The sequence below is a fragment of the Lipotes vexillifer genome, unplaced genomic scaffold, assembly GCF_000442215.2.
Source record: "Lipotes vexillifer unplaced genomic scaffold, Lipotes_vexillifer_v1.1 scaffold2628, whole genome shotgun sequence".
Lineage (NCBI taxonomy): Eukaryota > Metazoa > Chordata > Mammalia > Artiodactyla > Lipotidae > Lipotes > Lipotes vexillifer.
In genome coordinates, this window is record NW_006791751.1 from 113,399 (window position 1) to 124,360 (window position 10,962).

A 10,962-nucleotide genomic window follows, 5' to 3' on the forward strand; every position below is an offset into this window, starting at 1 on the left:
TACACATTAGAAAATCTGCAGGATAACAGGTACAATCCTTCGGTGGTATCACTGTTTTAAGACATTATCACAAGCAATAGATGCATTCTATAGCTGAAATATAGTTTCTGAAGTCACACACACACACACACACACACACACACACACACTTATACAAAGCATTATGTTTTATAAAGTGTTTTCACATAGATAAGTGAGTAGAAACAACTTCCTTGAATATACATAGTTAATCAATGGCCTAGAATTAAGCAAAGAAACAAATGATCAATTTATTTTGAATTCTATACAATCAATATTTCTGCAACTACAGTGGCTAAGAGAATAACTTACTTTTTTTTTAATGATGCAGTCCACTAACCTTAACAGAAACATTAAAATTCAAAAGAGCTGTCGAAGGTCTACAAATTACCAAGACACAATCCAACATATACAAACCAAAAGTTAAATGCTGCTAAGAACTACTGATATACTTCTCTGAATTAAGATGGTCATAATCAAGGACACCCATTGACATGGGAGCCAGGCAGATTTAGTTTTCATTCAGATCAGTGATGTAGGTCATGTCAACCGTGAACACATTTACTTAGTCCTTAATGCCATTAGATTTTCAGTTGCACAAAGAAAAAGACACATTTGCACTTTAATCTGCAGCAAAAGAGGAACTTCACGTTTATAAGGGAATGCCATGTAAACAATGAGGAAAATACCAAGTTCACCGTTTGTTTTGTTCAGTTCAAGACAGGTCCTCATAAGCTGACCCCACTTCCTTGCTCGGACACACATCACCCCAGGCTAGCACCCCTTGGTCTTAGCACTGCAGCTGTACTGGCCCCCTTTCCTCTCCTGGAAATCAGCCGGCTCCCTCACCCACAGGGCCTTTGCACATGCTATCCCTTCTACCTCAGAGGCTTTTTCATTCACTTATTTCATTCAAGAAATGTCTACATAGAACCAAATACCTAACAGGTGCTGGGGACATGTTAATGAACAGGCAAGGCCATGTCACTCACGGGGCTTGAATTCTTGTCCCAGTCCTTGCCTCTTTCTGCCAAGTGAACTCCTACTTTTCCTTCAGGTCACAGCCCAGTTATCTCTTCCTCAGTGAAGTTTTTGCAAAGCCCCTGACTAGACCGATTCCCATTATGTTTATTTATTCAATTATTCCACAAATATCTACTGAGTGCCTACTGTGTGTCACACACTGTTCTTGACACTGGAGACAGCGCAATGTAAAGAAATCGAAGCTCTTGCTCTCATGCTTACATTCTGGTGGGAGAATAAAGCAATTTTTTAAAAAAGTAAGCAAATAAATGTCAAATGCTATGAAAAAAAATCAAGTAAGGGGGTGGGAGTGCTATTCTAGATGCATTAGCTGGGAAGGCGTCTCTGATGAGGAGACAGCTAAGCAGAGATCTATATGAAATGAAGACGTGAATCAATCTCGTGGCTATCTGGGGGGAACATTCCAGGTTGAGGGACGTGCACGTGCAGAGGTCCTCTTTGCTCTGGATGCCTCCCCTGTGCTCATTTATCACAGCTGCAATGTTATACTGATTTGTATTTGTCTTCCCTCGTAAGCTGTTCACACCACAAGAGCAGGGAAAGAGGGACGTGCACGTGCAGAGGTCCTCTTTGCTCTGGATGCCTCCCCTGTGCTCATTTATCACAGCTGCAATGTTATACTGATTTGTATTTGTCTTCCCTCGTAAGCTGTTTACACCACAAGAGCATGGAAAGAGTTCTTCTGTTGCTGATGCTCAGGCCTCAGCTCTTAACACTCAATAATAAACATGTGTAGAATGAACGAAAGGGAGCAAAGGGAAAAGAGAGAGAGAGGGAGATGAAAAAAGAGAAGAGAGCCCAATGCAGCAGAGCAGAAACAGCCACAACCGAGAGTCAGGAAGCACTGGGTCCCAGCTCCTACCAGCCACTTACTAGCTAAGTCATCTAAATATCAGTTCTTTCTTCTATAAAATAAGGGTTGGACTAGATCTAAAATGCAAATACTTCTCTGAACACTAAAGATACTTGTTATATGACATGCTGAAGAAGTAAAACACCATCTCTGTTTTGTGAAATATAACTGCCAAACAGCTAAGTTCATCACTATAATAACACCTTATTTATTCAAAAGCCATTTATGCAGCATAGACCTTAGACTCCTAAAGGAAACAGAGACATAACATAGATACCACAAAGCCCATACATTAAAGCTAACATCCTTTTTTTTGTTTTGTTTTTCAGTATGCGGGCCTCTCACTGCTGTGGCCTCTCCCGTTGTGGAGCACAGGCTCCGGATGCGCAGGCTCAGCGGCCATGGCTCACGGGCCCAGCCGCTCCGCGGCATGTGGGATCTTCCCGGACCGGGGCACGAACCTGTGTCCCCTGCATTGGCAGGCGGACTCTCAACCACTGCGCCACCAGGGAAGCCCAAAGCTAACATTCTTTTTAAGTAGACACTTAGGCACTTATTCAGAAGTTATTTATTCATTTTTTGTGACAACTGTGTGTGAATTCCAGCGAAATAAAACCTTTTTATTTTAAAGGATCACCTATGCTCACTTATACATATATATTTCAATAGGCAACTCAGGTGCCCAGAAAAAAGTTAAGTGAAAAGTAACTTTTCTTTCCTGGATTACTGTTATCTGTATCTTGTGAAGACAAAATTTTGTAAGCTTATTTTGCTTCCTATATTTAAAGAGATGAGAAATAGGAGGGAGAGCTGCATACAAGCAAGAACTGCCCTCTGATTGGGGGGAAGAGACTAAAAAAAAAAGGTTAAATGAGGCATAAAAATCTCAAAGAGCACACCAGATTTGCGATAGATAATCTTGGCCAAGAGATAAGTAGCCTTAGGACTTGGTTGCTGAAGTTAACTCTGTTCTATGACAGAGAAAAATTACTTATGTTCCTTTTTTTTTCTTTTTTTAAAAATTTTATTTATTTTTTGCTGCGTTGGGTCTTCGTTGCTGCGCAGGGTTTCTCTAGTTGCGGCGAGTGGGGGCTACTCTTTATCGCGGTGCGCGGGCTTCTCATTGCAGTGGCTTCTCTTGTTGTGGAGCACAGGCTCTAGGCGTGCGGGCTTCAGCAGTTGTGGCACGTGGGCTCAGTAGTTGTGGCTTGCGGGCTCTAGAGCGCAGGCTCAGTAGTTGTGGCGCACGGGCTTAGTTGCTCTGCGGCATGTGGGATCTTCCCAGACCTGGGCTCAAACCCGTGTTCCGTGCATTGGCAGGCAGATTCTTAACCACTGTGCCACCAGGGAAGTCCCTACTTATGTTCTTATCCTCAAAAAAGACTCTAAAGCCTCTGAGTACACTCTTAAAAAGTTAATGAAGATGATTTCTTAAAAAAAACAACCAACAACAACAAAAACAACCCAAGGAACTGAAATAAGATTCAGGTATCCAAAAATAATTTTATGTGACATCTCACCTCCCAGTCACAATGGATAAGATAAATGCCAATGGGGTTAAATAAACTGCTCAAAAGTGTTCTCAAAAGTTGTAAAGTTTCTCCAGTCTTATGAAATCAGCAATTAGGCTGATTTATATACAAAACTCATCATTTGTGTATAAACGGTTGTCCTAGATGACACATCAATGAGGCAAAATTTTATGCTGTAATTGAGTGATTTGACATCCAGAAGGCAAAACTTAGATGAGTCTGGTTTCTACTCCCAAAGCCTCCAGGCTGGGGATGGAACAGCCCGATTTATCTAAACTCTCAAAAGACTGGGTGCTAGTTCGTGATTACCAAGAGACTACAGTAGGAGAAGGGACCAGTTCCCTAACCTGGGAGTTACCAGAAAAATCCAGTATATAACAAAGTTAATAGGCAAATGGCTTAAGAAATAAGTCGTGGATTAAATCATAGCAACACTCCCGCCTAACATAAAGATAGGCCAACAGGAAGAAAACATCCTGAAACAATCATAACAACCAGAAAATCTTACTGAAACCAAAAGTGTAAGTACAATCCCATCTGAGACACTTTCTGCTGATTAATATTCACCTAAGTCCACAATCACAAAGTTATTTTCTTGAGAGAGAGACTCCTGCATTTATTGACAGTAAAGAAATGGAGAAGAACTGAGAAACAACGGGCAACACCCTAAAAAACACAGCATTCTACCATAACTGCCTTTCACACAGGGATTTTAAAAGGTCTGTTAGAGTTCAAAAGGAGACTGGAAAGTAACTCAGCTGGTCAATTGACAAAGTTTTCTATAGGAAATGAAATGTCTTCAGCCGTTACAAACAAGTAAGAAACAGTAAAAATGTGACTCTGGGGAAGCAGCTCAGCAAAAGCTGTCCTTAAAGCAAATAAAAAACACAGAAAAAACACTGTTATTGAACTTCACTTCCTGCTTGCCTGCCCCTTCTACAAAGCCTCAGGTCAGGAAATCAATGTAATTCGTTGTCAAGAATTAAGCTGAAAACGTTGGTAATGGTATTTGCTTCTAACCACGCTAACAAAACTACCAAACAGTTGGAAAGCATGCGACATCCCTTATTTCTAAAGAAAACTAATAAACGAATACTTTTCCATTGAGTTTTAATGAAAAACTCTTTTACCTTAAAAAAAAAGAAAACCCAACTAAATAAAAACTTTGAAATGTGAAAAAGCCTCAACGTGCAACTGTGGAGAGGGCAGGGGGAAGGAGCCCTTTGGGGTCGCTCACAGGGTCTACCCTGTCAGACCAACACCGCAAATCAAAATGCATCCGTTTTAGGAGCGTAAAGCTCTGAGTACGGGTCCTGAGCGTGGATGTGATCGCCGAGGTTTGGGAAAGAACCATCCCTAAGGCCTTCCAAGGCGTTCCTGGGGGACTCGGTTGGGCTTAGCGCCCGAAGACCGCACTCTTGCCTTTAAATGGGAAATGACACTGATTTACCGTAACTGGCATCTCTAGCGACCCCCTCAAAACCACCTTCTCTGCCCACCTCGCTCTCGGAGGCAAACTCCTGCAAAACATGTGTGATGGCCCGAGCGGCTGCGGGACTCCGAACACCCCGCGGGCCACTTCGTTCTCCGTAAGGGGCGCGACGAGTGGGAGCGAGGCTGCCGAGCTCAGAAGAAAGTGAGGGCTGGCTGACAAGCCGCCGACCCCGCCGTCCTTTCCCCGAGGCCGCCGCGCCCACCTCGGCTCCGAGGGCGCAGGCCGGGGTTGGGGTCGGGGGTCAGGGCTCTGCGGCCAGCGCAGCGGCCCCGCGGCGCGCGCCCGGCCCCGGGAGGCGGCGTGCGGGGCCTGCGTGGACCCCCTCCCCCTCTCTGGGGGCGGCCGCGCAGCCCTCTGGCCGCCCAGCGCCCCAGGCCCACCTTTGATGCCGGCCATGGCGGTGACGTCGCTCCTGCCTTCGGGAGCCGAGGCGACGGCAGCGGCGGCGGCGGCCGGGAGACCAGAGACCCGCTGCGGCGGCCAGACAACACCCGGAAGTGCGCGACGCAGCACTTCCGCCGGCAGCTCGCGCTCGCGCTGGGGCGCTGGGGGCGCGCCGGGCTGGGGGCCTTCGGGCTGACCCATTCCTCCCCGGCTCTGCTCCCGTGGGATCGCCCCCCTGCAAGGCTTCCCGCTCCCGCCCCGGTTTCCGGGCCGTGGAGACTCCAGCTCTCCTGTTCCCTGCAGTGTCCGGGAAACTCCATCCCGCAGACCCCAACGCGCATCCCGCAACCTCCCCATCCTTCGGGTAGGGAGCGCGAGTCGACGCGGTCCTTTGGGAGCCCTGGTGTGATGCCTTTGGGGGATCCTTTTGCGTCCTTCAAAGCGCACCCATTTCTTTTTCCTCCCTATCTTGTAATAAAGGAGCAGTAATGCCAGTCGGGTGGTCTGCACTAGGCTTCTCGCTTTCCGACACAGAACTAGGGTCTGGTGAGATCCACCTCCAGAGGGAGGAGCGGCGGGACTCGGTAACAAGTGGATTTAATACAAATCCGAGCTCTTGGGAGTCTGTCAGAATTTTTTTCTTTTTTTTTAGTAACAGGTCTAGGAAAAAAGTAAGCAGAGGTACAAATACATTTAGTTAAGTAATCCTACAAATTGATTGAACATTTACTGATATTATGTGTGGGGAACACTGAGGTGAGCAAAACTAGGTACGGTTTCTGTCCTCAAGGAACTTGCTGTTTAGTGAGAGAGACAGACACGAAAAAGCGTAACATTGCAACAATGATAATTGCAAAGAAAGTGGATAGATAGTCCTGTGACAGTCTTTGATTTAGATCAGTCAGGTGAGATTTCCCCAAGGGAGGGACAATAGCAGGATGAACAGGTGTGTAACTAGGAGAGAAAAGGGAAAAGCCATCATGGGGAAAGGACAGTGTTTACAGGGGTGGGGGAGGTGAAGATCACATTTAGGAAGCCTTTTGGGGCACAAGCCCTGGTGGCTGAGGGAAGTGCTATTCCCCTAATTTCCTTTCTTTTTTTAAATTAATTTATTTTTGGCTGTGTAGCATCTTCGTTGAAGGCACTTATTATTTATCTGAACTATATTATTTGTTGGCTGTCTCTCCCACTAGAGTGTAAATTTGTACGTTTTATGTTTGTTCACCACTGTCTAGAACTGTACATGACAACTGATGTGATCTCAAATAACAGAAATTCTCTTTTTAAGGTAATTAGTGACCTCTACCTTTCAAAATCCAAAGGTCACTTTTTTTTTTCATTGCGGTACGCGGGCCTCTCACTGTTGTGGCCTCTCCCGTTGCAGAGCACAGGCTCCGGACGCGCAGGCTCAGCGGCCATGGCCCACGGCCCCAGCCGCTCCGTGGCATGTGGGATCCTCACGGACCGGGGCACAAACCCGTGTCCCGTACATCGGCAGGCGGACTCTCAACCACTGTGCCACCAGGGAAGCCCCCCAAAGGTCACTTTTTGATCCAAACTTTCAACAACAATGGACACTGGTGACCATTCTTTCTCTCAACTACAATACCACTGTTCTCCTGTTTGTTTCTTATACCTCACCAGAGATTTATTTTCAGACTCTTTCTAGGAACTTCTGCTCAAGGTTCAAATGTTAGTGTTCTCTTAATTTGGTCCTGGGCCTCCGTCTTTGCTATATCTAAATTCTCTCCCTATGAATTGTATCTCTTCCTGTGGCATTAAATACTGTCTTCTTTTTGATAGCATAACTACCAAGTTTACCTTGACTTTGAAATTCAGACTTGTATATCCAAGTGTCTATTTGACATGTCTACCTGGATTCCTAAAAGTCACCTCAAACCTAACATGTGGAGACCAGAATTCTCTATTATCTTTATTCCAGTCGCACTTGGTCCCACTCCAAGCCACCAGTTATGCCTCCTCTTGTTCCACTCTTCCCCAAACTTACTTTGCTTCAGTTGCCCTGGCTTTGTTTGCCTCTCCCAACCCCTAAGTTTTATTTTATTCATTGCTGTATCCCCAGTGCCTAGAACAGTGCCTGGCAGGTACTGTTAGGTGCTAAATAGATAAAGGTGTTAATCAGATTAGTGAATGATGTTCCTCAAAACAGAAACTTAGGGCTTTTGCATCCACTGTTCCCCAGGCGGTAAAGGCTCTCCCCCGATCTTTGTATTTTCTCATCATTCAGGTCTCAAAGCTTCAAAATCACTTCCTCAGCAAGGCCTTCCCTGAAGTTGGCTCTTAGTCTCTACTGTATCACCCTGTTTTTTTTTCATCAATGCACTTATCGCTATTATCTTTGTTTATTAATTTATTATTTAATTTTGTTTATCTTAGTTCTCATCAGTGTAAGCTCCATGAATACAGGGACCTTGTCTGCATACTCCAAGCTGAAAACAGCGCCAGACACGTACTAGGCGTTCAACCTATATTTGTTGAATGAATGAATGAAGGAGAGAAATCCAGGACTCTCAGACCTCAAAGATAATGCCTATGCACTCTTAACTGTTTTCCCTGGCTGGTTCTTTATTTAGGTGGTAGTTTCTCCTCCGGATATCTTGTAAATTCCCACTGTCTCCACGTGGAAGGGAATATGTAAAGGTTCTGAGCTTCTGAAACCAGACAATATATTTCCTTGCTGCCTCTCTCAAATCCACTCTGTATTTAGCAAACTAATGGAACACAAATCATGCGCCAGAAGCTATGCTAGTTGCTGAAGACGTGAAGTTGAGTAAGGCACAGTAGCGTCCCTCGGGAAGGTTATTAAGGTTTTGTAAATAACGTGACTACACTTAGATTTTGCGTTGTGATGGTTTCAGTCTTCGCGCTGAACCGTCAGGAGGGCGGCCCTAGGCCCCGCCCACAGCATCTGCGTCCCGCCCTTGGCTCCGCCCTCAACGGCGGCACTCCGCCCTCGACTCCGCTCGCAGCCGTGCTGGGCTCCAGAGGCGGGGACGGCAGCGACCATTCCAGTTCCCCCACGCGCCGCCGCTGTAGTGACGTCAGACTGGCGCACGGACCTCCTGCAGCAGGGGCCCTGCGGTAGACCTTCCTTTTTCCGCGGTGGAAGCTGCCGGCGTCGGTGCTTAACGGTGCGCGGCCTTCCGCAGCCAGGGTTCCGACCTGCGAGCTCCCGCCAGCCGCGCGCCATCTTCACTGAGCGCCATGGTGGCGGCCGGCGGGCCGGAAGCGGCTGGACGCTGCGCTCTGTTCAGCCTCCTTTTGCTTCTGCTGATCGCGGGCTCTGCCCGGGGCTGGAAAGACCCTGGTGAGTGCTGCCTTCACTCCCCACTTCCTGCTGCTTTCAAGCAGCGCTAAGAGGCTCCACCATTTCTGTTCGCCGCCCCTTGAGCCCTTCTATCCTAATTCCTCATTTCCATCCTCTTCGCTGTTCATCTGTGCCCTGCCTGGCCTCTTTGCTCTTCCCAGACATCCTCCTAGACGAGAGTGGACTGTTGGAGAGTGGGCGGGGCGGGGCTACTCTAGTGTTGTTAATGTTCCCTTCTCCCTTGTTTGGACTCCCAGAATTTGCCCACCTTCTTCTTGCTCGGGCTACAGCCCTCATCCCCTGGGTCTGGCTGGAAAGCTCGACCCTCACCTGCGCATTTTGCTTTGTTGTCAAGACTTTCTGATGTCATCGTCGCTGACTCTTGTCATGGCTGCCTGTTGCTGTACCTGGCAGTTGCCATGGCACCGGCAGTCCTTGAGTCACACTTAGTGGACAGGGCTGCAAACCTTGGAGGTAGGTTAGCAGAATCATAGACTGTACTATTTATGTGAGCACAACTCACGCTGCTTAATCTGACCATTACAGTGACGTTCATTGCGTTACACCATTGCGTTTTCCTGTTGAATTAAAAAAATATATTTTTTTGTGATGGTACACGATAAGTGATTTCTAGGAAGAAAAGTTCTTTCATATCACTATGTTATTAGAATTGTCTAACGAATTTTTATGGGATCGAGAATATTCCATGTAATTAATACATATGTGTGTGTATATATATGTATACACACATACATACAGTTTTCCATTTAATAAATGATGCATACTGTTAAGTTGGAGTGATGTAAAAAATGACTTTCAAACAATGAAAACATCATTTTTGTTTTGGGGAGTAAAGATGTTAAAAGCATGGAAAGTGTACCCATATTGCAGTCGTGATTTGGTGATAGGAAATGCCTGTGTTTTTGAACTTAAGCAACAGATTTATTTCTGTAGCTTCTTATTTTTTATTCTTAAATGCTAAAATGAGAGAGAAGGTGCTATTTGTAAGTACTTGATTTTGAGTACTCCTTTGATGTGGATGTTTTATTACTAATTAATAAAAAGCCAAGTTGGATTTAAATGTCTGTACATTTTCCTTATGTATTTCTAGAAAGTTTTATATAGATAGAAGACTGATCAGAATTACAATTTAAAAACTGGATTAAAACGTTAGTTGAACCCTCAATCAATTCTTGAATAAAAAGAGGAGGTTTAAAAAAAAAAAGGTTTACAGATGAAGAGTCAGGGGAATAAAAAAATAGAGCCAAATTTAAACTAATGATGAACCTTTTCCTGGTAGCTCTTTGTCTACCTACTCTGTAAAAGTATTGTTCTGGAACAAAAGGCACAAAAGTATTTTGCAGAATAAACACAATCAAACTACTTGGACTTAAATTTCTTTTGAGGAACTATTTTATGAAGGCATTTTATTGAGTTAGTTTTTTCAAGTAGTTTTATCAAGCAGTAGTCAGTCCCTCGTTTGTCTTTTGTTTGACTTTGGTTGTACTCACTTTGTCTTTAGCTAACATAAAGCAAAAATTTGTCCAGAAAAAAAAATTGTACCAGTTCTAAAGAGATTACCTAAAAATTTTCACAATTCTTTATTGAACTACTTTGTATTTGTCACTCTTCTGAGTGTTGGGAATATTGCAGTGAACGAAACAGTGTTTCGCCCTGGAGTTTACACCTATTGAGGAGAAATAGAAAATGAACAGATCAGGTAAATAGCGTGTCATATTGTGAATAGTGGTTTGGACATTGATAAAACAGGGTAAGGAGGACAGGGTGTGCAGGCAGAAGCAGGGATTTTCAAAATATACATTAGTCAGGGAAGAAGTCACTGTTAAGGTGACATTTGATGAGAACCCTGAAGGGATGGGTCTGCTATGACCTGTATTCTATCCCATTCTGTTCTATTCTATATATATATACATTTTTTTATTTTTATTTTTTATTTTTTGCGGTATGTGGGCCTTTCACTGTTGTGGCCTCTCCCGTTGCAGAGCATAGGCTCCGGACGCGCAGGCTCAGCGGCCATGGCTCACGGGCCCAGCCGCTCCGCGGCATGTGGGATCTTCCCAGACCGGGGCACGAACCCGCGTCCCCTGCATCGGCAGGCGGACTCTCAACCACTGCGCCACCAGGGAAGCCCTAATATGATCTGTATTTTAAAGGCACATTCTGTCTGCTCTGTGGAAAACAGACTGTGGGAGCGAGAGTGGGTGGGGGGAAGCTGGGAGGCCAGTGAAGGGACTGCTTGTACAGTAAGTCCCGAGAGTGGTGATGGTTGGCGGCGGGGGGGGGGGGG

General features: G+C 45.4%; 2 protein-coding genes across 2 annotated transcripts in view; one reads left to right on the forward strand and one right to left on the reverse strand.

Moving 5' to 3' along the window:
• The window catches only part of LEPROTL1 (leptin receptor overlapping transcript like 1), a 10,820-nt gene extending 5,381 nt beyond the window's left edge, over window positions 1-5,439 (reverse strand). Inside the window, exon 1 of the mRNA XM_007464630.1 lies at window positions 5,323-5,439. Coding sequence (XP_007464692.1) covers window positions 5,323-5,338 — 16 coding nt within the window. The 5' untranslated portion in view covers window positions 5,339-5,439. The remainder of the gene's footprint in view (window positions 1-5,322) is intronic.
• Window positions 5,440-8,414: 2,975 nt separating this feature from the next.
• The window catches only part of SARAF (store-operated calcium entry associated regulatory factor), a 19,421-nt gene continuing 16,873 nt past the window's right edge, over window positions 8,415-10,962 (forward strand). Inside the window, exon 1 of the mRNA XM_007464631.1 lies at window positions 8,415-8,654. Within this exon, the coding sequence (XP_007464693.1) occupies window positions 8,552-8,654 (103 nt within the window). The 5' untranslated portion in view covers window positions 8,415-8,551. The remainder of the gene's footprint in view (window positions 8,655-10,962) is intronic.